A 25,797-nucleotide genomic window follows, 5' to 3' on the forward strand; every position below is an offset into this window, starting at 1 on the left:
CTGAAAAGGAGCTCATTTTCTTAAGTAGCACTTTAGTGCCAATTTGCAGGAGTTCAGTTTTGTTGCAATTTAATTTAAAGAGTTCTGCGCCATCCAGGTTTTAATTTCACTGAGGCAAGTGAACATATGTTCCAAATCTGGAAAAGAATAAACGTTAAGACAGATTCAGCCTGAATCATCATCATTCTGGATGGCTCTATTGCCAAACAACCAGTATTTTACATTAACAAGAGATGTTGCACTCTTGACATTGTCTTCTAACAAAGTTAATTTCCAACCGTGTTAGTAGTTCCTTTTTGTGTTTTGAGGTATCTACATTACCTTATTGATACTGCACGACTCTGGGAAATTTAAAAGATAAAAGGCATTACAAAACAATAAACACAACCCTTAAACGTTACACTTAAAACACAGAAGTCACCATTGACCCATGACATCATGGAAATTGCCAAAGGTCCAGGCTAGTTAACGCCTTAGGTATCTAGCTCATCCCAAATAGCAATATATTGCTTTACGAGAGTGATACGCAATACATTTAATGGATAAACAATTAAATATCGTCAGTTTTTCGGGAGGTGACATTTTCGACGTAAGTGAAAATATTTAATTTAGCAACCAGAGCTCTACGATGCCTTTGATCCCAGGATCGAGAATGATTAACTTTTACGACGAAATGCGCCTTCTTCAGTTAACATGGTGCACTTTGAACGGGGACTGACAAGTTCTGGTGCTTTACTCGATTAAATTAGAATTGTTTTTTTTTTTAATTACAGTCATTATTAGGAGTAAGCGACGATTATTTTAGTTTCACCTTCTCGACGTTAAGCTCGTTTCCTGTGGTGTAAACAACTACAACTAGCCCCACCTTGCTTACTCCTTATTGGTCGGAATATGAAAAGACGGCAACCTCGTGTTTCGCTTGATTGGTGAAGGCGCTTGTCTATCTCACCTCAGCCCACCAGCCGTCCGTAGTTTACGTCATGTGTGGATTTCCCCGGGTTGCAACACTCACGGGTCAGGCGTGCGAGCGGTCTCTTCAGCCTTTGAGCGAGAGTGAAGAGAAAGAAGAAAAAGGAAGCCTAGAAACCGCTGAACAGTATTACCACCTTTTTGTCGACATCGCTTCAAACAGCTTTGATTTAAAGAGGCATTGCATGCGTTTAATAACAGACTTCAACTTTTTTTTGCCAGTGTTTGATTTTAGGCATTATAAACTTTAAGTTAATTTGTTAAACTACTTTTATAAAACCATAAACATATGAGAAGGCGATTTTTAAAATTTTTGTTCGTCAACAATTTTCTTCGTTCATATACTTCACTGGTATTCTAGAAATAAGTAAAATTACTATCTGTAACTTTAATTGTGAGGTGTATCTTCTTCTGCCGTGTAACCCTCAAGTAATACAACCCGGCAAGTCAAGACAACTTTTCTTTTGCTGAAAACGAGCCGCCTTGATCGGTCGCCGGCAGGAGGCTACAGTGAAAGACAGAAGGACTGTTTCTCTTGTTTCTGACATCGGCTGAGAGATGTCTGCTTCTGCTTCCGATGCAGACGTGAAGAGCGAGGAATTCTTGTCAAGTTTGTCGCAGCAACAGGAGGTCACGTCAAGCTGCAAAAACCAGCAGACGCAGGCGGTGTTGTTACCAGGGCAACCGTTCGAGCAACAGCGCACTTTCCTAGTCATCGTAGACTCGAGCCCGGATACATTGAACCTCATCAGGTGCGTGCAAAACGCGCTCCCGTCACATCTGCGGCGCAGGCGGTGGTAGAGAGTGTAGTGTTTAGGAGAGGTATAGTTCTTTTGGACGAAAACAGTTATTGGCTGATGGTGCTTTACTTTTTTTTTTTAATAAACTAAAATGGTGCCGTTAACTAGGTGGCATACAAGACACAAACGTTAGAGTTGTGCATCTTAACGGTTCAGCACGTGGAAACCTACATTGGAATGTGGCAGCCCAGGAGTGCCAATATCTAAATTGAGGAGAAACTTGGGTTGCCGCATTCTTGAAGCTTTCCTGCCTTGTTTGCAAAGCAGTTGGGACGAGATTCAGCACATTTAACGGAATTGAACGTTTTAAAAAATGGCTGGTGGGGTCAAACATTGATGTATGGTTCAGTGATTACCACTGATGCCCCATAGCACTAAGGATTGGGTTCAGTTCCTTTCTCAGTCACTGACTATGTGGAGTTTATTCCTCCTTGTAGTGTTTATTTTTTTCAGGTGCACGGTTTTCTTGTATCTTCCAAAAGATGTGGGCTAATTGGAAACTCTACACTGGCCCAATATGAGTGTGTGTGAGCGTATGTTGTGATGGACTAACCTTTCATCCACATTTGATAGCAGTCTTGTGTCAGATGCCGCCAGAATATGTCACCTTGTAAATGGATAAAGCAAGTTAATAAAACAGGTAGCAGAAACATGGGCAGAACTCCAGACAATATCCGGTATTATTGATGCTCAATTTGAGTCATGGCTAAGTTGGCTTTAATGTGCAGGTTTCTCTCTTTTTAAGTGGTTTTCCTCTGAGTAAACCAGGATTCCTCTTGCAGGTTGCGAGAAGGTAAAAGCACAGATTAATTGGCCTGATTTTGAGTGTGGGCATGAGGGTGCAAGAGTTGTGTCTTGTTCACAGCCTATTCTGGCCTTGTGTCCATTGCTGCTGTTTTAGGCTTTGGCTGAAAAGCAAGCACAGGAAATGAATAAATGGGAAACTGAAACAGAGTACAAAACATTTTGTGGTGATTTGATGTTTGTAGAAGAATAGCAAAAATATATTTTTATGCATAATTTCCTGGAAAATTACTTTAAATAGCTTTTTTTCATCCAAAGGTTTAATGTGAATGATAGAAAAGATTAACCTTGTTGATTTAGTATGTAAGAGGGCATTTTGATGGAACCAAAAAAATTGGATTGTTTATAGTATGTACTTAGTTTTTATTGTAACATATGATGGGATATTGGAAAGGCTACCCTTCTTGAAGTATTAATTTGCATTTTATTTAAGAAGTATACATCATGTTGTACACATTTTATATCTGAGCAAGAATACAAACTTTAAAGGTCATTTGGTTTATTTCAGTATAAATTTAACTTCCATAAGTTGTTTAGGAAATGACTTGTTTGATAATTTCTGTTTTTTACATTTGAGTTTTTTATTATAAAGTAGTTAATATTGTAAAGTAGTATGACCTTTCAGCAGGCAAAAGTAACACAAATATCCTTTTATGGTATTTATGAGATAACCTTATTTCCACTGTGAAAGCTTCTTTCTTCTCTGCCACCCCAAAATACTACCATATGGATACATTTTGGCCTCCCAACAGCAGAATGCTCTGTTTCATACTTGTCACTTGATTTTTGTCTTTAGGTGCCAAATATCTGAATACTTAAATATTAGGAGATTAGAAACATTTTGCAGAGAACCCAACATTACTTACCAATCCTATCCCTCCAATTACTCCAAAGTAATGGCAAGTAATAACATACTATTGGGCACTGAGTCCTTGAACATAACATGTTGTATTCCCTCCTACCTCCACATTGCTCATTTTTTATTAAACTTAATGTTACCTGTATTCTGATGTATGATTTACTCCTGAACCTTTTTTAGCATTCACAATATTGTTTTATTTAGAGCAGGATTTTTAATTTCTAGTACCACTGTGGCTTCTGTGTATCATTCTGTTCAGTTTCTTAAGTAGGAAAATATTTGCTTATAAGTGTGCTTCTCTTTTATTTACTCATGTTTATATCCTGGGAGATTACTTGCAGCTACTGCAAGAGTTGTTTTTCTTTTTATATAGTAATGCAAAAATTAGGGTTCTATGTACATTGGTAGTATCAAAAGTAAAAAAAGAGGGTATTTGCCTGTTTATCCACATGACATGTATATGGAGAAAATTACTGCAATGCTAAACGTCTTTTCTGTTGAATTTTTTATCATGCCCATTATATGTTTTTCTTTTTGTATATTTTATTTATGTTGCACAGTATCCTCCATTTCTGTGAAATTTACTTATTTGCATTTTTACCTCTTATGGATTGTACTTTTCCAAATCACATTGAATGCTGTCATCAGACTAATACATGTTATAGTAGGTGTTTGTAAATCATCTTCAGTTCAGTGCACTTGTGATCCATTTTTGACAAAAACAAAGTACTTAAACAAGCATCTAAAAACAGCACTTGCATAAGCCGTGCTTTGAGTACATACATGCTGAAACCAATCAATGACCACAGTGTCACTTTGGCTTCTTTAAACACATTCTGGTTGGTTCATTTTCCACATGTAGATTGGGTATCAAACAGAACACTTATTGGTTCATGGTTGTATTGGACTTTACAAATCAGAGATGTATCTCTCTAGAAATTATTGATTAAGTTTTTGTTCCACTATTTGTATCACAAAAGTGCTATTGACACTGAATTATTGAGTCCTCATTAGAAAGTAGTGTCAGTTCTACCTGTGTCTGCTTGGCTTTTCATTCAATGACTTTTTGAACCAGATGATTGGGGGGGGTAAATAGAAGAATCAAAAAAATTGGGATGAAGCACAAAAATGAAAGAAGGCATCTTTATACTAACTGAAATGCACATCTCCCTGCATTCTGAGATGTGAAATACAGGCTGCTGTGAATTCTTGATATCACAGACTAAGAAAGAAAATCTAAGCATTTTTACTATAAAAAAATTTACTGAACTGCAGGAATTTGAGTTTTATTAGTAAAAGGGCTAAAGCTATAGAGTAATGGTTCACAATTTCAGTCAAGATGCTACTTTTAACTGAACACATGCCTTGGTTGTTAAGCAAGCTGTTATTTCCTAGTTTCTATGCTTTTGTGTCAATACAAAACTTAAAAAGTGGGTTTACAATATTTTTATTCGAATTTAACAAGCACTAATATATGTTACATGGGGATAGATGTAGCCTTTCAGCAATCAGTGTTGTTTGTCCTGGTTTCTACTCTGTTCATCATTAATTGTGATATTATTAGGATACAATCAAGGGTGCAAATGGAAATAATATTATTTGGAAAATTATAGAAAAGAGTTAAACATGTAGAGTAATAGCAAAAATACAAATATTTATAAACATTCTAATTACAAAGTGTTCACAATTCTCTGCTTTACTGAAGTCAGACATAAAAAGGAGAAAAACCAATCAGCTAATTAAACAATGATATCAGTTTGAAGAAGTGTGACTAGCTGTTTGTGAAACTGGTTAGTACAAAAACAAACAGTCACAATGGTCCCCCCAGGACTGATCTTGAGATGCATTGCTCTAATGCATTGCAAATAGAAAAGCACTGACTATAGAATTTTACAAGAATGGCCACAGAAAAAAAATAGCTGTCAAGCACCAGGACTTTATTTAATTTATCTACAGTAATAAAATTGGATTGCCAAAGTTTTTGATCTGTCCCTGTTGAATAGTGTTTTGACAGAAGCTGTACTCTTCTGAATGCCTGAAACACAGCAGTGCAAGGTTGCCCGATAGCAGTCTAGAGCTAATCTGAATAATACACAGAAATACTGTGGGTCTTGGGCTGCATTTCAAATTTCTCTTTTTAAAACCCCTTTCATGAGCCTTTGTTTCCTCTTCTTGGCATTTTGGTTTAATCCAGGATTCTCAGATTACATTGATTTTTATTTTTGTTTGTGTCCTGTAAGAAAACAAGGGCCAAAATTTGTGCAAACAAACCATTAAACAGAAATCTACACGCTTGTTTTAATAGTGCGCCCAGCCCGGGATTTGTTTCCTACCTTGCGCCCTGTGTTGGCTGGGATTGGCTCCAGCAGACCCCCCCGTTACCCTGTAGGTGGTATATAGCGGGTTCGATGATGGATGGATATTATTAACCTACTGCTTGTTGGATTTGTTTTTTTTAGGTACTTGTGTTTTAATAGTGGCCTGATTTAAGTAAACATGGCAAGTCCTTTTAGTAAATTTTCAGTTCCAAATGGTTTCTGTGAGGTGACTACCATTGCACGATTGGTAAATGCTGCTCTATATCTTATTTACTGACAGAAATGTATTTTTTTGTGATTTACCACAGAAGATGGCATTGTGACATTAGTGCTTGGATTCTGGTTTAATTTTTGAGCTAGGGTATCTTGTGAGTATTTTAATAGGGACCTCTAGCTTGTGTTCTGATTGTCCTCCACCACCTCATAGTCACACTAATAGGTGCATTTAAGACACTAAACTGTCTTTGTGTAAGTGAATTTGTTTGGGTGCCATACACTGGTTTCCTTCATTGTGCCCATTTCCATTGGTATAGGCTTTAAGTCTCAGTACCACTGTATGGAAAGAGCAGGTTGATTAATTGGTAGATGGAGTTTTTAATGTCTACAATATGTATTAGGTTATGGCTTTTATAATTAAGTTGCTTTTAGCAATTTTTAGTAATGATAAAAAATACTGACATGTACTTGAAAATATGAGTACTAAATATAAAAATGACTAGATTTAAGATTTAATTTATTTTTTGTGGCACTTGTTGCCAGTATAAGCTATGGCTTCCCATTACCCTTGTGTTAAAAAAGCTCTTTCATAAAATAGATTTTTACTTAATTACATTTGTAGTTTAAATTTAATTATAGTTTGCCTAAAATAGCAAGTTTGTGTCTCCCAGTAGATGTTAATCTTCATACTGTAGCTCCATGATTTTCATGTCTTCATTTCAAACACAATCTTGAACACTGATGCTGCATTCCTCTCCATGTACAACTTCTAAGAAGGTCAACATTTGTATTGTAATATCTGTTGTTTGTAGTTTTAGAAGACGGTTTGTCCTTCAGGTTTCTGGTTGACAGTAACAGATTTTGTTTTAATGGCTTTGTATTTAAACAACAGCCTGGTGATAATGGGTAGAGTGGTGGCTCTGAGGCTAGGGATCTGCACTGGCAATTGGAAGGTTGCTGGTTCGAATCCCATAAATGCCAAAAGGGACTCTGTTCTGTTTATCCATTTGAATTGGAGTTAAAAACAACAGATTGAAAAGTAAACAGAATAGTGGACTTCGGTAAGAGGATGAAAGCACAGTTTGGAGAGCTACAGCTTTGGAAATGCTGTGAATTGTTTTCCTTGCCCATGAAAACAGGCAGTACCCTTTTCTTTTACCTTTTGAACCTTTTTCTAGTTGTAATGTTTGTGTTTTAAGGGCAGTATCATTTGTTAACCATTGTAATATGATCACTTAAGAGTGTCTAAACTCTAAGTAAAATAAAAGTTGAAAAACTTACTTTTGTTGCAAAGCTGCAGATGAAAATGCATTTGCTAAAAGGCAACTCTGATTTACCCAAATCACACAGAGCCTTCAATCCAATGGGCGGAGTGGTGGCTCTGAGGCAGGGATCTGCACTGGTAATCGGAAGGTTGCCGGTTCAAATCCCAGAAATGGCAAAAGCAACCCTGAGCAAGGCCCTTAACCTGCAATTGCTCCATCCTGGGTATGATAATATGATTAATTTATTCTGCATCCAGCCCTGCATGTAGGCCCTCCAACCTGCAGGGAAAAACCTGGGGGTTGGTGGCAGTATTGGCACTCCAGCCACCATGAAAAAAACCTCACCATCTGAACTAGTGTGGTGCTGAGGTGTCACCTGCCGCATGGCTGCACTCGGGTCCTGAGTTGGTTTGCCGTGTGGTGGGTGCAGCAATGCACTGGTGATAAAGCAGGTAGCACTTACACTTCAGTCCTATGACTTAAGTTCAGTTTCCTGCTAGAGTGTCCTCTTTATGGAGGTTATATGTTCTCCTTCCTTCTTTACAAGTTTGTTCCCAGTCTAAAAACATACCTTTAAGGTTATCGTGACCAAATTATGCTGGGGTGTATAATTCAGAGTTGTTTTCTGACTTGGTCCCGTTATGTTTCTGCTGTAAGCAACACTGCACTAGAGAAGAACAGGCTGAGAATATTGATGCATGTTTTTAATTTACTTACATTACATTTACTATTTTAGATCAATGCAGTCACCAACATCAATTTTTTTTTTTACATTAGAAAGCAATGTGCTGATTATTAAACTGTTTTATATTAGTACCACACAGGTTATAAAGCTTCTTGAATACTGATGTAATTGCAGATTCAAAGCTATACAAGTCTTGGAAGGTAAAATTATTTACCCTTAACACACCTCTTGTGATTTCTCCATTCAGATCTAAATATGATCAATTCTGTCTGAATTTCCTCTAATAAAGGGTATGCATTCTGTCAGCTGCTAATGTACTTAAAGACTCAAGGTTAAAAAAGGGTTTTCCATTTCTTTCAGGAGTTTTCTTCTTGAGTTTTTAATTTCCTTGCTAAACATATAACAGATTTGTACTGCCTATAACAATATATAGAAGATACATTTATGATTTCTGTAACTTATTTATTTTGTATACAGTTTTTTGTATTCCTACAGTTATCTTCAGTTGTCTATATAAACATTAATACTAGCTAGGCCTTTGACTGGCACATGTTTCTAGGCTTTTAACAGTATAAAACTACTCAAGGGTCATTCATCATTAATCACAACTTGAAGGCGTCTGTGCTGAATTTCATGTTCTTTTTAAGAGCTCTTGTTTTTGTTTTTACTTTTTAATGTGTATAGAATAAGTAGATGCTTTCTAAATTTCAAAGCATGGATTTGATAACTCTGTACTTGTTTTATGCACTATAAAAATAAGTGCTGTTGTGTAAGTCAGTTAGAAATTTTTACTCTGTTAGGCCTCGAAGCTTATTTATATGGAATTCATCCACCGCTGCAACCACATGTAGTGCAGTCACACATGGAAACCAAAAATGCTGAGCACTGCAAATAAGTCTGGATTTATACTTTATGTGCAAGATGTTGGAGGAGGGGGACTGAGAATTTGTTTCCTTTCTTTTTCATCTTCACTGTAGAGATTTTTTAAATTTTTTTTTGTTTACTTTTATTAAACAACATATGCAAATTTCACATGGTTTTAAACAGTACTTGGCTTTTGTTAATCTCCTGCTATTTACGCAGTTGTTTATATTTAACTCAGATATGTTTTCCAATTAATTAGGTGATTACAAGCGTTATATTTTCTGTCATTTTTGTTGCTGTCAGGATGGATGCACATACCCTTTGTCAATATTCTCTTCTTCAGTCACTCAGTCTTTTTAAAAATCCATGCGTTTTCTCCATGAATTTTAATCCCATTTAGGCATCAACCTAACTTTCCATTTCACATATATCACTCTTCATCATCACAGATTGCAATTTGTCTCATGACAGTTTAGTGAACCTTAAGTTTTAGTTTCCTTGGTAACAAGAATATCTACATGAGCTACAGCACATAGTTACACCTTTTTCCAATTGCTATTCTTATCAGTAACTCAATTTATGTTACATTTTTTGCTAAAGCAAAACGATATAGAAAAACTGATCATGTTTATCACAATGTCTTCTTATATGTGACTTAACATTTTGAAGTAAAATATGTGTAAATAGGTGTATTAATATCATTGTAACAATAACTTTTTTTTGTTATCAATTCACCTCCACCTATCAGATGTTTTCTGTTTTTATGCATTGTTGTAAGTCTGCATAGTGCTTGACTATCTTGAAGCAATAATCGATGTCAGGCAGAGACTAAACCTGAATGGAATATCAGTAAACATCTGGATACACCCACACTCTGACAAATTTTAAAGTTTCCAGTTCATGTAAAATATCGCTTTGAAATTTGGCAAAAAGCCAGGGCATCCAGGGAATATATGCAATAAAACAGACAAATGCACAAATTCCACTCATACATTGACCGGGCCTGAATTTGCCATTGTCCACAATAATATAAGTACAAAAGCTCTAGACAAGTAAGAAAATCAGATGGAGGCAATGTACATTATAATAACATTTTGGAACTATGCTGTACCTTTGACCAGGCAGGACAACTAAAAGGTCAGGGGGTGGAGTGAGATCTGAAACTGTAACGTGAAGTTTTTATTCCACTAGTGCTTGGGAGATACCCTTGATGGTCAAACAGTCTCATTAAATTTACTTAAATTCAATTTCATCTTCAACAAATCTATCCCAAGTCCTTCTGTGATTATTCATATATGATTCTATCTATCTTATTGATTGATCGATTGATCGATCTATCAATCATGGCTGGGGTGGTGACCCAGCCGAGGTGCCCAGAAGGACCAGAGGAGGGCTTGCGCCTTCCCCAGACCCTGTGGGGGTGACGCCCTGGTTCCTTTGGGGGCCATGGATACAGAGCTTTGAAGCTCAACCCTGTAGGGGCCCATGGTCATCGCCAGGGGGTGCCCCTATGCCTTTGGAGCCCTGGACCGCAGCACTTCCGCCACACCCAAAAGTGCTGGGGGGAAGAAGAGCAAGGACACCCAGAGTGCTTCCAGGGATGCAGCCGGCACTTCCACCACACTGGGGCATATCGGTGGAAGACTGCCGGAACACACCTGGAGCACATCTGGGTGCTTATAAAAGGGGCCGCCTCTCTTCATATACTGGGTGGGAGAGGAAAAGGTCTGGGAGGAGAGACAAGGAGGCGGCCTATATATATGTATATACACGTGTATGTGTGTATAGCCTCCGAGCCACCTCTCTGCCTCTGTACTCCTCTACCCGCTAGAGGCTGAACTCCCACTTCTTTTAGTTTGATGCCCATCTCATGTGGAACTTTATCAAGGTGATTAAGATTGTATGCTACATTTTGGTCATATTTTACCTGTGATGCATGTTAAAATTGCTGACCTATAATTACTTGGATCTGTCTGAAAATCCTTATTGTATAAAACTGGATAATATTTGCCATTTTCCATTCCTTTGGAATTTCCCGTGTGTAGTGACTTCCTGAAAATATGTGCCAAGGGTTTGTATATTTATTCACTAACTTCCTTAAGCACTCAAGGATAAATATTATCTGGTCCTAGTGACTGTTTGATTTCAGTCTATTTAATCTGGGCAATACTTCTCCCTCTAAAATGTTAACATCATTTGATACCAGTTACTAGTTCCTGTTACCCTGTCTTATCACTTTACATATTTAGTAGTTGTGCCACCCACATAAGATGGGTTAAAATCCAAGTTTGCAGTGCACCATCTATTGGAATTTTGAATGCATGTAGTAATAAAATTGTCGAGTTTATAATTCCAACAGATGGTGCACCAAAAGCATTTGTAGTAATAAGATGCATTACTACAAGTTTGTGATGCAACAAATGTTCAAATGAAAAATCCAGTGTATATGTCTCTGTTATGTGTCATTTGTTATGGTATTTGTAAAACCAGTGTTAATGTTTATTTGACATCCAATTAGAATAAAAGGAAGAACAGCTGGATGGACACACAGACACTTGTACTTTTTTTTTTTTTTAAGGTGGAGCAATATATACAGTACACTATATATAGTATAAACATACAAAGGACAATCTGCGAAAGTATTAAAATACTGTGATAAAATAAATAACATAGAGAAGCAGTCGTCCAATCTATCTCTCATGCTGGCTTTCACTTAATCATAGTCATGCAGGCAAATGAATAAATTTACCTGTATGTTAGGCTCATTACTGCCACTAGAGCTATTTTAATCAGGCTTGCCGTAAAAAGTCAATAACTAAAATCATAGTAGCTTCCAATGGCAGAACGATTATGTCTCAATGACAGTAATATGAAAAGCACGGAGTTTGAAAGAGGATGGAACATTACTCTTTGTGGAGCAATGTGCTCAACCTGTTATGAAGCTTTTTGCCCATTAGGATACATAAATTTGGTGATCACACTTCCACTAGGAAAAATCTAAGAAGACTAGCATGGGGTCCCACACGCAATGCCTTTGTTTTCATCCATTGAGGATGTGGCTTTTTCCATGAATGATAAACAGTAAGACTTCATACCATCATTGTCCGATTTGTAGAGATGGGACCGGGTGCATTATTATGTGTGCCACTAACCACACAAAACAATTGACTGTGTCTAGTCGGATACATTGAGAAATGGGGATTTTATGCAGAAAGATGGAAGGACTTTACAGTTAAAGAGTGTACATTTGAATATTTTTTTTCTTCTGTACTTCTAATTCTGCACCTATACTGTACTTGTTGGGTTTTTGCTTATGTGCTTCATATCATATTTGATGTTCATGTCCTGTATAACTTTTTAATTAATAAAACCTGTGTTTATAAAAAAAAAAAAAAAAATCAGGCTGCAATAAAATGGTCACGTCTGGTTTTAAAGCAGTTCATCCCCGTCAGGAATTGCACCAATTTCTTGGAGCTGATGACCGTCTGATTCATACATGGTGAACCAAAATGAAGTACCACATTTCTCAATGTCATTGTGCGAGGTAGAGGCAGCCAAGTGGATTGGGATGGGGGTCCTTTGATAGGCAATCCCTTGTAGTTTTCAGTTAACAACATGCCTTGGTCCGGTGCGCACTGTGCTTTCGCTGTCGAAGTGTTCTTCAAAATCAACAAATCCATCATTACACTTAATGGTGATGTCCCAAATCGGAAAACAATTCTTCAGTGGGTGGCTAAATTTAGACAGACGGGGTACAACATTGAAAAGAAAATCTCCAGGCTGCTCTCGGACTGTACGAACACTTAAAAACATCCAAGCTGTAAGGGCATCAATTTTGTAGTCTCCTAGACGTTCAGCACGCAAATATTCTTCTGCCTTGGGCATTTCCAGCACGTCCTTGAGGAAGAATTTGCATGAAGACATTAGTTTCCATCCATACAAAATGATGATAGTGCTGGAACTCATTGAAAGAGAGCGTAGAGAGTTGTGAGCAAACATTCTGTAAACCGTTCATCAAGATGCCATTGTCATGTGCAGCGACAAGGTACATTTCCATTTGAATGGTTTTGTAAATAACCAAACTTTCACTTTTGGGCTTAAACCAACCCTCCTGAACTTCATCACAGAGCCATGCACATTGAGCATGTTACAGTTTTGTGTGCTGTTGCAGAATCTGGCATCATAGGCCCTTACTTTTTTGAAGAGGAGGGAGCAATGGTCACCGTCACTTCAGAATGTTACATTGAAATGCTAGAGAACTTTTTGCAGCCCCAACTGGAAGAAATGGGTGTGGTGGAGGCCTGTTTTTAACAGGATGGAACAACAGCTCATACAGCACAGAGATTTATGCAAGTTTTGTGGGAGATGTTTCCAGGGAAGCAGATCTCCCTGCGCAGTGATGTCAGGTGGCCTTCACATTTGCCTGCTGCAGCTCCAAGTGATTTCTTCTTGTAGGGCTATCTCAAGTTGAAGGTATACACACACCAACCTCAAAACCTTGAAGCCCTCAAGGAAGGTATTTGGCCATTTTAAGGGGAATAGTGTTGATTTCGTGGCAAACAAGTCGTGCAAGCGTTCAGAAATCATCTCAAAGAGTGTATCGCTAATGATAGCCACCACCTTAATGACATCATTTTTAAAAACAGTGAAAAAAATCTATTTTGTATATCTTGTGTCGTAATGAAATGTATTTTACCTTGTTGCGTTTTTGCAGAATAAATGTTTGAAATGTGGTACCTCTTTTTGGCTCACCCTGTACATGGAGAAGACACAGGCAATGGTGTAATCTAGACACTATCCTTGAATGTCGTGGCATCAGAGCAGTGCATATTTGTATTATTGATGAAGTGTGATTGCATCTGCTGCTTAGTATTTGTTTGGCAGAGACAATTAAAACAGAAGTAGTAGGTACAGTTTGCAAAACTTCAACTACTTGAAAGCTATCTAACTGCATACTCTGTTGCTTGGTCTAATGATATCACATGAGTCTCCAAACAGATCATTTTTAAGAATTTTTTATGTATATTCACTGTATCTTTTATTAAATTGCTATGTTAGGCTAACTGAATTGACATTTTAAAAAAGTCAGTCAAATTAGAAGGTCAGCTCATGTTGGACAGTTGGGAGTCAAAGTCAGAGAAGCGAGATTGCGTTGGTTTGGACATCTGCAGAGGAGAGATGCTGAGTATATTGGGAGAAGAATGTTATAGATAGAGCTGCCAGAGAAGAGAAAAAGAAGACCTAAGAGAAGGTTTATGGATATAGAGAGAGAGGACATGCAGGTGATCGGTGTAGCAGAACAAGAAGCAGAGGACAGAAAGATATGGAAGATGATGATCTGCTGTGGCTTACCCATAATGGGAGCAGCCGAAAGAAGAAGTTAGCCCAAATGTATAACATTTTCATTTGTATATCAGCTCAGACAAGACAAATAAAAGATCAGCCCACAACCAAATTAAATGGTTTCTGGAAGGTTATCTAAAGCCAGAAGTATAACTGAAATTTTTAACACTGTTTATGTTGATCCAGTTCTTGTACAAATAGACCATACATGATAGAACTTTCTTAGTTTTCCTTATTGACTACAGTTCCGTCAGCAGCAGTATTTCAGCTTAGTTTTCCTTCAGTGAGCTTAGAATTTGTCATTCAAATGAAGTAGCCATTATACTTGATCCTGGTCAGACTAAGACTGAAAAAACTATCGCCCTAATTCATACATATATTTTTACTGACTAGGAATTTATTGCTGGTTTTCAGTTAATACAATATTCTTAAGCCTTTTATGTGATGTACTGACTGTTTTAATTTGTCTGATATCTGAGTACTGAATTTCCCCTCATATAAAGAGAAGAGAAAAACAAGATATTAATTATAAGATATGGATGATGGTGAGTAGCGATAGAACCTCTTATTAAGGACTAATACATAACTTTAGACTTCATTAAAGCAGTAGTCACAAATTAGATTCCTTGAATAATTACACAAGAACAAGTAACCCTTCACAACAGAATAAACTGTTCCAGAGAATAGGAAGTTACCACAATGAGTCAGCAATGTTCAGCAGTCAGAAAACTCTGCCCACAGACTGGGTTGCAACATCAGATTTTGGAAGAAATTGATTCTTTGGAACATTTGTTTTAATAAATAGGCTTACCTCATAGGGATTATGTTTTGTTTATCGGAGTAGTCAAGAAGTGTCCAAAGAACAAAGTTTATGCTGAAAATCTGCAAAGTGTGAGCTATAAGAGAGGTGAACAAAATACAAATAGTCTAACAGTGCCTTGGTAAGGCACTTGTGTGTGTGTATATAGAGTTTATGCAAAGTAAAATTAGTGTTGTAATGAGAAATTTAAGTAATATGTGTTTAATTTGTATTTAACATTGATTCTTGAGTGCATGGAGTATGCATTTTGGCTGCATGCAGTTTTGCCAGAGTAAATATATTTAGAGCTTTATTCATTCATTCTTTTAAACTTGCTTATTTAATTGCATGGTTGAAAGGAGCTAGAGTTTATTGGTTGCAAAGCAGGGATAAATCCTGAATATGAAGGACATACACAGGAACACATTTTCACTCGTTGACACTGATTCAAATTAGATACAACAGTTAATTTAACAGATTGGGAGGAAATCTGAGAAAACGCTGCCAACATGGGGAGACCATAATAGCATATTTTTTCTTCATCCATTCAATTACAGTATCTTGCCATTCATTTATCTGTTTATTGACCCCATTCCATCCAGTTTGTAGTCATTTCTTATTTTTCCTTTTGACAGAGTAACCTGCATAACTCTACTCGTTAACTTATATGTCCAAATGTATATTTAGTCTTCTTATGCCTGATACAACAAAAAACGCTTCTCTTAACCAATGAAACCATCACTTCACTGATATTTCAGCTTAGTCCAAAAATATCATGAAGAGCATTGTAGTACTGAGGTAGGGAAACACCATTTACTATTGTTGAAATCAAGTCTACAACACTGCATACTGGCCCGATATCTAAGTGTTTACTTGTAAGTTAAATGCCAGGAATGTATCTTAAGATGTCTTTGCAGCCTGACATATCTGCCAAATGAAAGTTCTCCACTGCTGAAAATGCTTGCTTTGAGGCCATGACATTGTCCCTGTTGGCCTGCATCATTTGTAAATATTGGACAGGAATGATTGCAGTATAAATTGTTTTTGCTCTGTGATGTAAAGCACACATTGCAGGTTTCTGTCAATAAATATGGCTTACAGTGGTGTAAGAAAATGACAAATGTTCATTATATTGAACTGTGTAATAAGTTGAAATAATTGGATGGAACTGCATTAGCATGGGTTTAAAAATTAATTGATTCACTTTAGCATTAATGAATCAAAGTCTTTTTAATGTTATATGAATCTTTGATATTTGAGAATTTAAATGTCTGTAACATATTTTGATTGTCTGCTTCGGTTCAAAACTCATGAAAACCTTGCCTGATGACAGTCACACGCTGCAAATGTATGAAGTGTGACTCCAAATCTGTGTGCATAGCAAAAGAAAAAGGAAGAGGCTAACAATACCCTTTTCTAGTCTGGAAAAAAATGAACAGTAAAATATGATTACTTCCACAAATGGAGTGTCACCTATTACTTTTACATTAAAATAAAATGCAGATGCATTAAGTAGCAAATGATTTTTCTAAGGCTCTCTTTCTTTTTTTCAGTCATGTTCTTTTCTTATTTATTCTATTTAGGGTTTATAAGTTCAGTTTTATATTAAAAAGTTGTGATATGCATTAAAAACTGACATTTCCATCCTTTTGTACAGGATAGTATATATGACACCTTCACCTCCATTTTTTAAATATCTCTTCATTTTGCTCTATTACATGAATTATGTTATGTAATTTACTTTGTATTTTGTCTCACATTATTAAATTCTTTTTAGTAAGTGCATTGTATTTAAACTCTGTCACATAAGACCCAGGCCTTAATTCATTCTAGGAACTTTATTGACCTGATCAACTTTAAGGTATCCACTTAGTTTTACTAAACTTACATAAATAATGTATGGTATTATCTTAGAACCTTGGCCTGGTCTTGGTTTAGATCCAATTTTGGTACATGTCAAGCTGAGTTATATACCATAAGCCAGTCTTACCACATATTAATTCATTATTTTATTTATTTATTTATTTTTTGGCATTTAAGGTATTCTAGCCAAAAGCATGCTCACAGATGAAAATATTTACTCTACAATTAACAAATGGATAAAAAAAATCTTACAGGTCTGTACAGAAGCTGCCCTAGGAATAAAATAGGTCAATTACACACACAAGCTCTGAAAGTTCTGTGTATTAGTGAATTAAAAATGGGGGAAAGTGTACCATTAATTACTGATTTCATATAATGTCAGTGCAAAATTACATTTGGCTGCCTCTCTTACTGTAGTTTAGTGTTTTTCTGGGGTTTCCAGCTGGAATTTTTGCATCTTCTATCAGAATGTACTTTTACAAACTATGTATTGTTCACATGAGAAACATTATTTCTCCTTCATTTACTAAGTAAACATTTTGAACTATCTGTACAAATATTCATTCACATTGGCACACAAGTACTCAATAAACTATTCTTGCACACTCTTCTGTGACCACAGAAACTCAGTATACTAATTGCATATGAAGTGGGACAGCAGTTAAAGTAATATTAACAGAAGTTAGTTCTGCCTCACAGTTAAAGTGATTTGACCCAGTCACTGTCTGTCTATAAGGAATTTTCATATTCTGCTCATGTCCATATGAGTGTCCTCTATGGATTCACTAGTGCAGATTCAGCAGCGCTACCACTGGACCCCAGTGCTGCTACCTACTGTTGTTGTTATTTAAAAAGACTAAAAGGTAAATGTCCATATGAACTTAAAGTAAAGCATTAATGAATAACCCTCATTTTTAGTAAAAGTATAAAGTAAGTGTCATTACCACTAGTGCTTTTCTTCCTGATTGCATATGGAGCTACACAGATAAAGCTTGTTCTCTCAGTGTGCTCTTGTAAGGAGTTGGGAAATATGCTGTCTTATCACGGAAAGGTGTTATCTGTGGAACTGGCTGAAAGTGCCAAGGAATGTATATACCTCAATGAGAAATGATATGACTCGGTTCAGCTGGAAATGAGTACAATGCACCTCATTTTAGTATGCAGTAAAGTTTACACAGACAATAATAGCCCTCACATTACCTCACTGATTTTCTAGGAATTACTATCTTTTAAATCTTGATGCTGTTTTCCTTGCCAATTGTCTCAAAGAATCTTTTGAAATGTACTTTTCTGCTGGCAAGCTGGCACAAAAAAACTTTTGAATTTGGTTGCCTTTGTCAGAGAAAAAGTGGCTTACAGTTGACAGCACTTTTTAGAGTGCACTCTACTAAATAAGTGTTGATGAACCCATGTCTACTGTAGGGTGAGGGACAGCAGCATACTGCAGCAATACACCACTGTAGGGAAGTGATGCTAAAGGGCGAAAAGTCCTTCAGTAAAGCAGCATTTTCTAAAGTTATAAAAATGATGTGTAAGTTGACATGAAGCTATATAAATGAACTGTGATCTATGCTGTGAATCAGAAACATGTCCTAGATGTCATGAGGGCATCTAGCATTGCAAGACTGTTGTTTGTGCAACTATTTCACCAATCTGTAGAAGCACTTGAGAACAAAAGCATTTTTAAATATTACAGTGAATTTTGCATGGTAATGTTGTGTTTTTTATAAGTGGATTTCCTTTGAAGCACAGAAGATATACCTCAGCATCACTGATTTTTGCAGAACTGTACTTTTTATGGTTCTTCTCCTGCACATGTCTCCACAGATATGATGGAATTCTGTGCATCTTTGCTTGCTTCATTAAAGGCCTAGTGGTAGCAGACATCTCTTCTGTGCTTCTCATGTTTATCTATTTATCAAATGTCAAAGTTGCTTTATCCAGTTATGGGGCAGCACCTAATTAGAGCCTATCCTGACAGCAGGGCAGGAACCAACCCAGAATGGAGAACCAGTCTATTAGATGGCTGAGACATACAGCCTGTCCAGCTGAGTCAGTTTAGTGTTGCTGAATATCTAACACATGGGTCTTCAGAATGGAGCGGTAAGTGGAATTATCCAAGTAAAAAAAAAAAAAGTCTGAATGTGCAGTCTCCACAAAAATGTTAGCTGGGCAGGGATCCACACAATCTGTCTCCTGGTGCTGCAAGCTAAAGACCCTAATTACCATACTGCTATGCTATGCCTCCTTTTGCATCTATTTAAATAAAAACATAGCTTTACCTTCCTTCAAATTGGATTTGTGTAGCCCATTTTCTCAAAGTGAAAGTTAACAATTATAAAAGCTTTGTAATTGCAAATGCAGTTTCTGGTTTCATCCGTGCCATCTTCATATGAAGCCTGCATTTTCACTACAGTGATGTATCTACCACATATATTTCAAGTATCAACCATACAAAAACAAAATTTGAAAATGTTCAGTCAGGGTCTAATTTCTGACCCAACATGACCAGATTTAGACTAATTTACTGAGAATCTCAAAAGAGTGAATGAAAGTGTGTGCATAGTTGTGCACTGTGATCGAGTGACATCCTGTCCATTACTGGATACTGCTTTGGACTAATGGAGCTGAAACAAGAGTCCAACCTTGCAGTGGATATATATTGTGCTTATAAAAAGTTTTCACTGCTTTGGAAGTTTTCACACTTTATTGTTACAAAACATCGAATCACATGGGATATACAGTAGTTTGCCTTTTTTGACACTAATCAGCAGAAAAGACACTTTAATGTCCAAAGTAAAAAAAATAAAAATATAAATCACAAAATCACTTATCTTTATAAGTACTCACCCTGTTAGTATGACACACCTAAATGATTCATCAGTGGTTTAACCAATTAGTTTTAGAAATAACGTAATTAGTTCAGTGAAGATTACCTGACTGTAGTCAAGCAGTTTCAGTTTACTGTAGTATAAATGCACCTAGGAGGTCCATCTTGTGTTGAGTCAGTATTATGGCCTAACATACACAGTGTAGACAAAATCAGCTCTGTGAAAAGGTGAATGAAAAGCAAAGGTTTTGGATGCAGACAAGAAAATATCCAAGTCACTGAGTATAGCTTGGAGTCCAGTTGAATCAGTCATTATGAATTGGAAAAAGTATGGTACAACTGTAAATCTGGTAAGAGCACACCATCCACAAAATCTGAGTGATCATGGAAGACGACGACTAGTGAGGGAGGCCTCCAAGGCACCTATAATAATACCTAGGGAGTTAAAAGCTACTGTGGCTGAGAATGGAGGGACAGTGAATACAACAACTGTTGCCCAGGTGCTTCACGTGTCACAACTTTATGGAAGAATGGCAAAGAGAAAGACACATGACATCTTTACTAGAGTCTGCCAGAAGACACATGGGAGGCTCTGAAATCAGCCTGAAAGAAGGTTCAATGGTCTGAAGAGAACACAATTTAACTTTTTATCCATCAGACTAAATGCATGTTTGAACACAGCATATTATCGAAAACACACAATCCCCAGTATGAAGCATGGTGGTGACAGTATCATGCTGTGGGGTTGCTTCTTTGCAACAAGCCCTGGGTGGCTTGTGAAGGTAGAGGGTAAAATGAATGCAGCAAAATATAAGGAAATCCTGGAGGGAAAACCTGATGTGGTCTGCAAGAAATCTGTGCCTTAGGAGAAGATTTCCTTTCCACGTAGATAACGTAACCCCAAGCATCAAGCCAAAGCTACACATGAATGACCTTAAAACAACAAAATTAATGCCCTAAACTGACAGATAACAATCCATATCAGTACATTTGTGGATTTGTTGCTGCATTTGAAAAAGGCAGTTTAATTGTGATCCCCATGCAGCCTGACAGAGCTTGAGCAAATTTGCAAAGAAGAATGGGGAAAATTGCAGTGTCCCCATGTGTGAAGCTAATAGAGACCTGTGCACACAGATTCAAGGATGTCAAAGCTGCCAAATGTGAATCTACTGAATATTAATGTGGAGGACATAAATACTTATGTAATCAATTATTCTGTTTTATATTTGTAGTTAATTTAGATGCAGAGGTTCTGTTTTCACTTTCTGGCATTAAAGAGTGTTTCTTTAAAAAAAAAAATCTAATTCATTGTGATTCAGTATTCTATAAAATGTGAAAAATTCCAAGGTGGTGAATACCTTTTATAGGCATTGTAAATGGGTTTAGAAACTGCATTGATGTCTGTGTGGTTAAATGTGCCAAATAAAACTTACCTGGTATATTTTTTATGGAAATGCATGTTTCTACAGTCACGGCTTCATTGTGTTGCAGTGGCGTGAATGGAAGGTACATACTAGTAGATTTCAGTCCAAGTCTTAAAAATCAGTGTTTTGATCCTACCAGCGAGGCAAAGCAAAGGTGGATAATCTTAAAATATAATAGCTTAGGTTTGCATCTGAATGAAAGTGCTAACCTTACTGCACAATTATTTGCTTCAAAAGACTGAGCCCTGACCGCAGTTTCCCTCCTAGCTGTATATACATTTGGGCTTTTACACTTTAAGAACAAGGCCTATAGCTATCTCAAAGGGCAGATGAAGATTGTGAAGGGTTCTAGTCTAATGTTGACTGCAGAAACCTAACTCTTAGAGCTGTTGATGACTAAGTCCCATCGAAAGCACTATACAGATTTTGTTAATATTTCCAAACACCCTCCCAAATTTCTGTGCCTCAGGATGTGAGTCAGCAAGTCAGATGCTGACAAATGTTGTTTCCACTCTGTAGCTATCCACTGATGTCTGTCTCATTCCTGCTGAACAGAGAGTCTTGCAAATTCTGTAAAAGTGGGAGGTTTGAACTCTTCCCGGCTTCTCCTCCTCCTCCTCCTCTTCCTTCCACTCTAAAAAATTCTGAGGTTCCTGGACTCATCTGAATAATGACAGCTCCCTTGGCACTCTTTCCTCGAAGTGTTTGCTTCAAGGTCTACATCTGACTGCAGCAAGGTTCCCAATCATGCCTCCAGGTGTGGAGCTGCATAACCTTTAAGCAACAGGATGGAAAATGTGTAACCTGTAGTCTCAGGGATTGTAACGCAAATGGTGTTGCTTTTGGTTAAAAAGTGTGGTACAATGAATTCTACCAGTGTATTTTCTACGTCCATGGTGAGAGCAGCAGTGGGAGGCAGCTTCGTGGTGCACAGCACTGGGTGAGTTGTACAGTTGGCATTGTTGATCTCCTTTGTCCCTAGTTGGGACTGGTGAATCTCATCATTAAAGAAGATGACACCATGATCTTTGTATGCAGGAAGCTCTCCTGCATTACAGGGTTCACTGGCCTTTGCATTTCTATGGCAGATGACTCTGAAGCCTGTCATGGGAGAGGTATAGCAAGATAAATTTAGTCTTCTGATTCTGTGACAATCTGGTACCAACATACAAAGGTTAGTAACCAATGCTGGGACAGAGTGTTGAGGATATAACCATAGAATACCTTTTCTCTCTGTCATGTAATGAATGTAGGACATGCCAAATAATTCTTTACCAGACTCTATGGACAGGAGTCAGGCTGCTACGCAGTCAGTTCAGTGTATAAATCAGTGTATAAAACTTGAAGCAGACAATAATTGTTGTGTTATTCTGCTGCCAAAATCTAAGTCAGAATGCACATGTGTGAGTGTGGGCTGAAAGATATCTTGCTGGATAGTAAGCTTGGTAGAAGGTGCCGACATGTTCTTCCTCCAACATTAAGGAAGAATTTGTGCTTTGTGTATGTGAAGTCCATCTGTTCTGAAATGGAGCTAGCTAAATGTGTACCAATGCAAAAAATCTGAGGCCAATTGTGCTAGTGTGTGGTAAATCATTCTCCTTCCGAAACATGATTCAGAATTTCCTCTTGTCTGGCAAATCAGTTTTCTAATGCAATCTGAGGAAGAATGTGCCAAGTCATACTCGCTGTATGCCAAGTGCATCGGTTATCAAAGGGGTAAAGCAAAAACATGTGGCAGTGTCAACATTTTATAAAAAATTTGATGGTGTGTGTAAAGCCATTTCTTCTGTTGAAATTTGAAGCCTCAGAATAGCAAATATTAATGATGACTGGTTTCTGCTAAGGGTGGCACAGAGGTAGTGGAGGTAGTGCTGCTGCTGAGCTCAAATCCCATGCCTGGTCATCTAATATCAGGTGTTTGCACATTCTCCCCTTGTGTGTTTGGTTTTTTTTTTGCTGGATATTCTCGCTTTTCTCCCATATGTCTAAAGATATAGGTGTTGGGTTAAATGACTATTTTAAACTGACCGTTTATGAGTATAGGTCTGTTCTTTGACCCTGTAGCAGACTGGTGCCTGTTAAGAGTTGCTACTTGCGTGGCTTCCCGATGCTCATGGGATTGCTCTATTGTTCCCAAATTGTATTTAATCAGGTGTGAAAATATTGTATTTTCTATCACATATTAAGTCAGGTACAATGCAGAAATATTGTCCTGCCACAGTTTCTTGTGGTCTGCTAAACTGGTTATTACCAAAAATGAAGCATGATGTAGGCTAGTATGAAAAATTGACACCGTAATAGTTGGTAGCTGTGATGTCATTCTGATTTAAAAAATGACAAGTTTAATGTGGCAAAGTATGTTGAATCATCCTACTTGTAAAATATAAGACAAAATATTTCAATGTGTATTTTAAGTCCATTTTAATGTCATTTTAAATACTGGATGTGGTAGTACATACAGAGCCTTTCACCAGTCAAAACTGGAAGTAGAATAAAAAAAGGTTAAGTCAAATAAAGAAATAAATTTTGAATCTTTCCCAGTATATCCTAAGCCAGTGAGTGATTAAAATAAAAAAAAAAATTGCCTTGGTCTACATCAGGTGTGGCTGCATCTGGATGTTACCATGTTTGAACATGCCAATAAAGGTGGAGTTGGTTTTCTGTCAAAATCTTGACTTTTCCTACCGTCTTTCCATTGATAACACCACCCCTAAGGTAGTCTTCAAGTACAGAGTTGTAGCGTTAATGGTTTAGTGCTATTTTCGCAGTTAGACCACTGGCAGATTTAAGTCAGATGTGGAGATTAAACTATCAACTCTGTAGTTAAAGATTCAACACCTTATATGTTAGGTTACACTGCCCGTTTAAAAGAAAGCAAGACTTCCCAGCTCGTGCCGCTTAAGTCTGCAACCTCGGACAGGCAATTACGCTCGGTCAGTTAGAAAATATAGCCCTTGATGGTACCCATCAAAACAGCATAAGCTGACATGTTTTTCAAGCCTCAGTAGTCTGGTTACAAAAAACAAAACTCATGGATCCTGTCAAAGGGTCAATCATAAAGAAGCTGTTGTGCCGACGAGAAGTTTGATCCTGATGGAGTGGTTAGAGTCCTGGCATACCCACACACCTTGATAAAAGACATCGTAAGCGTACTGCCACTTCCTAATCCTCATTGTATCTAAGGGACTTTTAAACACATCTCAGCCTTATTTCAGGCCTATTTTGTGTATTTTCCCTACCCAACCTTGTCCTGACAGCATCCGCTAAAAGTACTAGTGCTGGTAGACCGTAAGGCATCGCCGTCGCACCGCATTGCCCCCACGCGGCCATTGTTGGAAATAACGCTTTCCTGCCGCGCTATTTATAGTCCCTCTCTGCAGCTCTAGCTGCGCAACTTCGTGTGTAAACCTTATTATACAAGCTCTGTTTATTTCTGCCGTGACAGACACGCTCGCTCTCTGTTAGGGGCGGGAGGGTGAAATGCTTTGGATTTCGTAAACTGCAAAAGAGGTGTACACAGACTTCGATCGTCAAGAAGTGACGTCTTAAAGAGGAGAGAAACGCGGCGACTTTTTTTTTGCAAGCAAAGCTTCCTCTTTCAAAATGGCAAACGAGAGGTAGTTTTCATAACCAGGAAGCGATGGACTGGGCCGAGACTTCGCAGCCCCGCTCCTAACTTGCGGAGGGCTGGCGGACGACCCGGAATCGTCCGGCTTGACGGAGTATGATCGCGGCCCAAACGGCACCGACGCGCTTGGTGGACAGCGTGTGGCTCCCGATTTGACAGAGGTGAGTAGTGGACAGCGCATTGGAGGCAGCGGCCGCCTGGTCTTAATTGGGAGGTGTAGAGTCCAAGTTCAGTATGCCGACTACTTTTTAGGAGTTTAAAAGTATGAGAATAGAAGGGCGCTATATTATCGACGCTAGACGGTTTCCCTGGTTCATGTCGACTTCGAATACCATGGAAATCGCTGAGAGCGACTTTCTGGGAACTACTGAGCTAACCGGCGACGCTCCGCCACACCCAGCCGGAGAGAGGCGGACCGGGGCAATTAGAACATTTCAAGCATGTGGCAGATGCCCTTTAACACGCGAAGGCACGCGGTGTCACTGAGAGGTTGAGGGCTTTTTCTTTTTCGTAAGAGCACTTAGTGGGTTTAACAGCATCTTGTTACATTTGGAGTGTGCCTATGTCTGCCAGCAGTATTTACAGTAGAGCAAAGCCAGTAGCTGCCTGAAGTCACATTGAACAACCTGGGATCAAAAACAGTGGTTAGATCTCTCTGTTACTTATCCAACTAAAGGCCAAAGGCTGCTTTACACTGTGGCACTGAGAGACAAGCTGACTGCCCCAGTATATGAAGCAGGCAGGGCTCCTCCATGATCCACTTTCATATTATCTGGGGGAGGAGTTTAGAAGTGTCAAACCTGCTTACATGGAGGTCTGAACAAGCCAGCTTGGCCCCTGTGAGCCTGTAGCCTTCAGTCTGGAGAAACTTGTAACTTGACTTATTAGAAATAGGACAGTGGCAGTCAAGATCTGGACGTGACTCTTTGCAAAATCATTAAAGAACTGGCCTTGAAAGATTTCTGAGATGCATGTCAGGGTATTGTAACCTAGATGGGATGCTTAATCCCTGGAGCCCAGTCCTCTAACATGTGGGAAATTATATAACAGACATTAAAAGTGTTAAACAGTAATTATATGCTCTTTGTAATGTTAAACAAATGTATTTTTCTTTGAACGGAATATTTATG

At 37.9% G+C, this 25,797-nt stretch overlaps 1 protein-coding gene across 2 annotated transcripts in view; it reads left to right on the plus strand.

Annotated features, from left to right (window-relative positions):
• Window positions 1-973: 973 nt before the first annotated feature.
• Window positions 974-25,797, plus strand: part of tfe3a (transcription factor binding to IGHM enhancer 3a) — a 70,346-nt gene continuing 45,522 nt past the window's right edge. The window contains exon 1 of one of the 2 annotated variants that reach the window (XM_039774108.1): window positions 974-1,721. In XM_039774108.1, coding sequence (XP_039630042.1) covers window positions 1,528-1,721 — 194 coding nt within the window. In that variant the 5' untranslated portion in view covers window positions 974-1,527. The remainder of the gene's footprint in view (window positions 1,722-25,797) is intronic. The other variant, XM_039774109.1, reaches the window with a different exon arrangement.

This window comes from Polypterus senegalus, chromosome 13, assembly GCF_016835505.1.
Source record: "Polypterus senegalus isolate Bchr_013 chromosome 13, ASM1683550v1, whole genome shotgun sequence".
NCBI lineage: Eukaryota > Metazoa > Chordata > Cladistia > Polypteriformes > Polypteridae > Polypterus > Polypterus senegalus.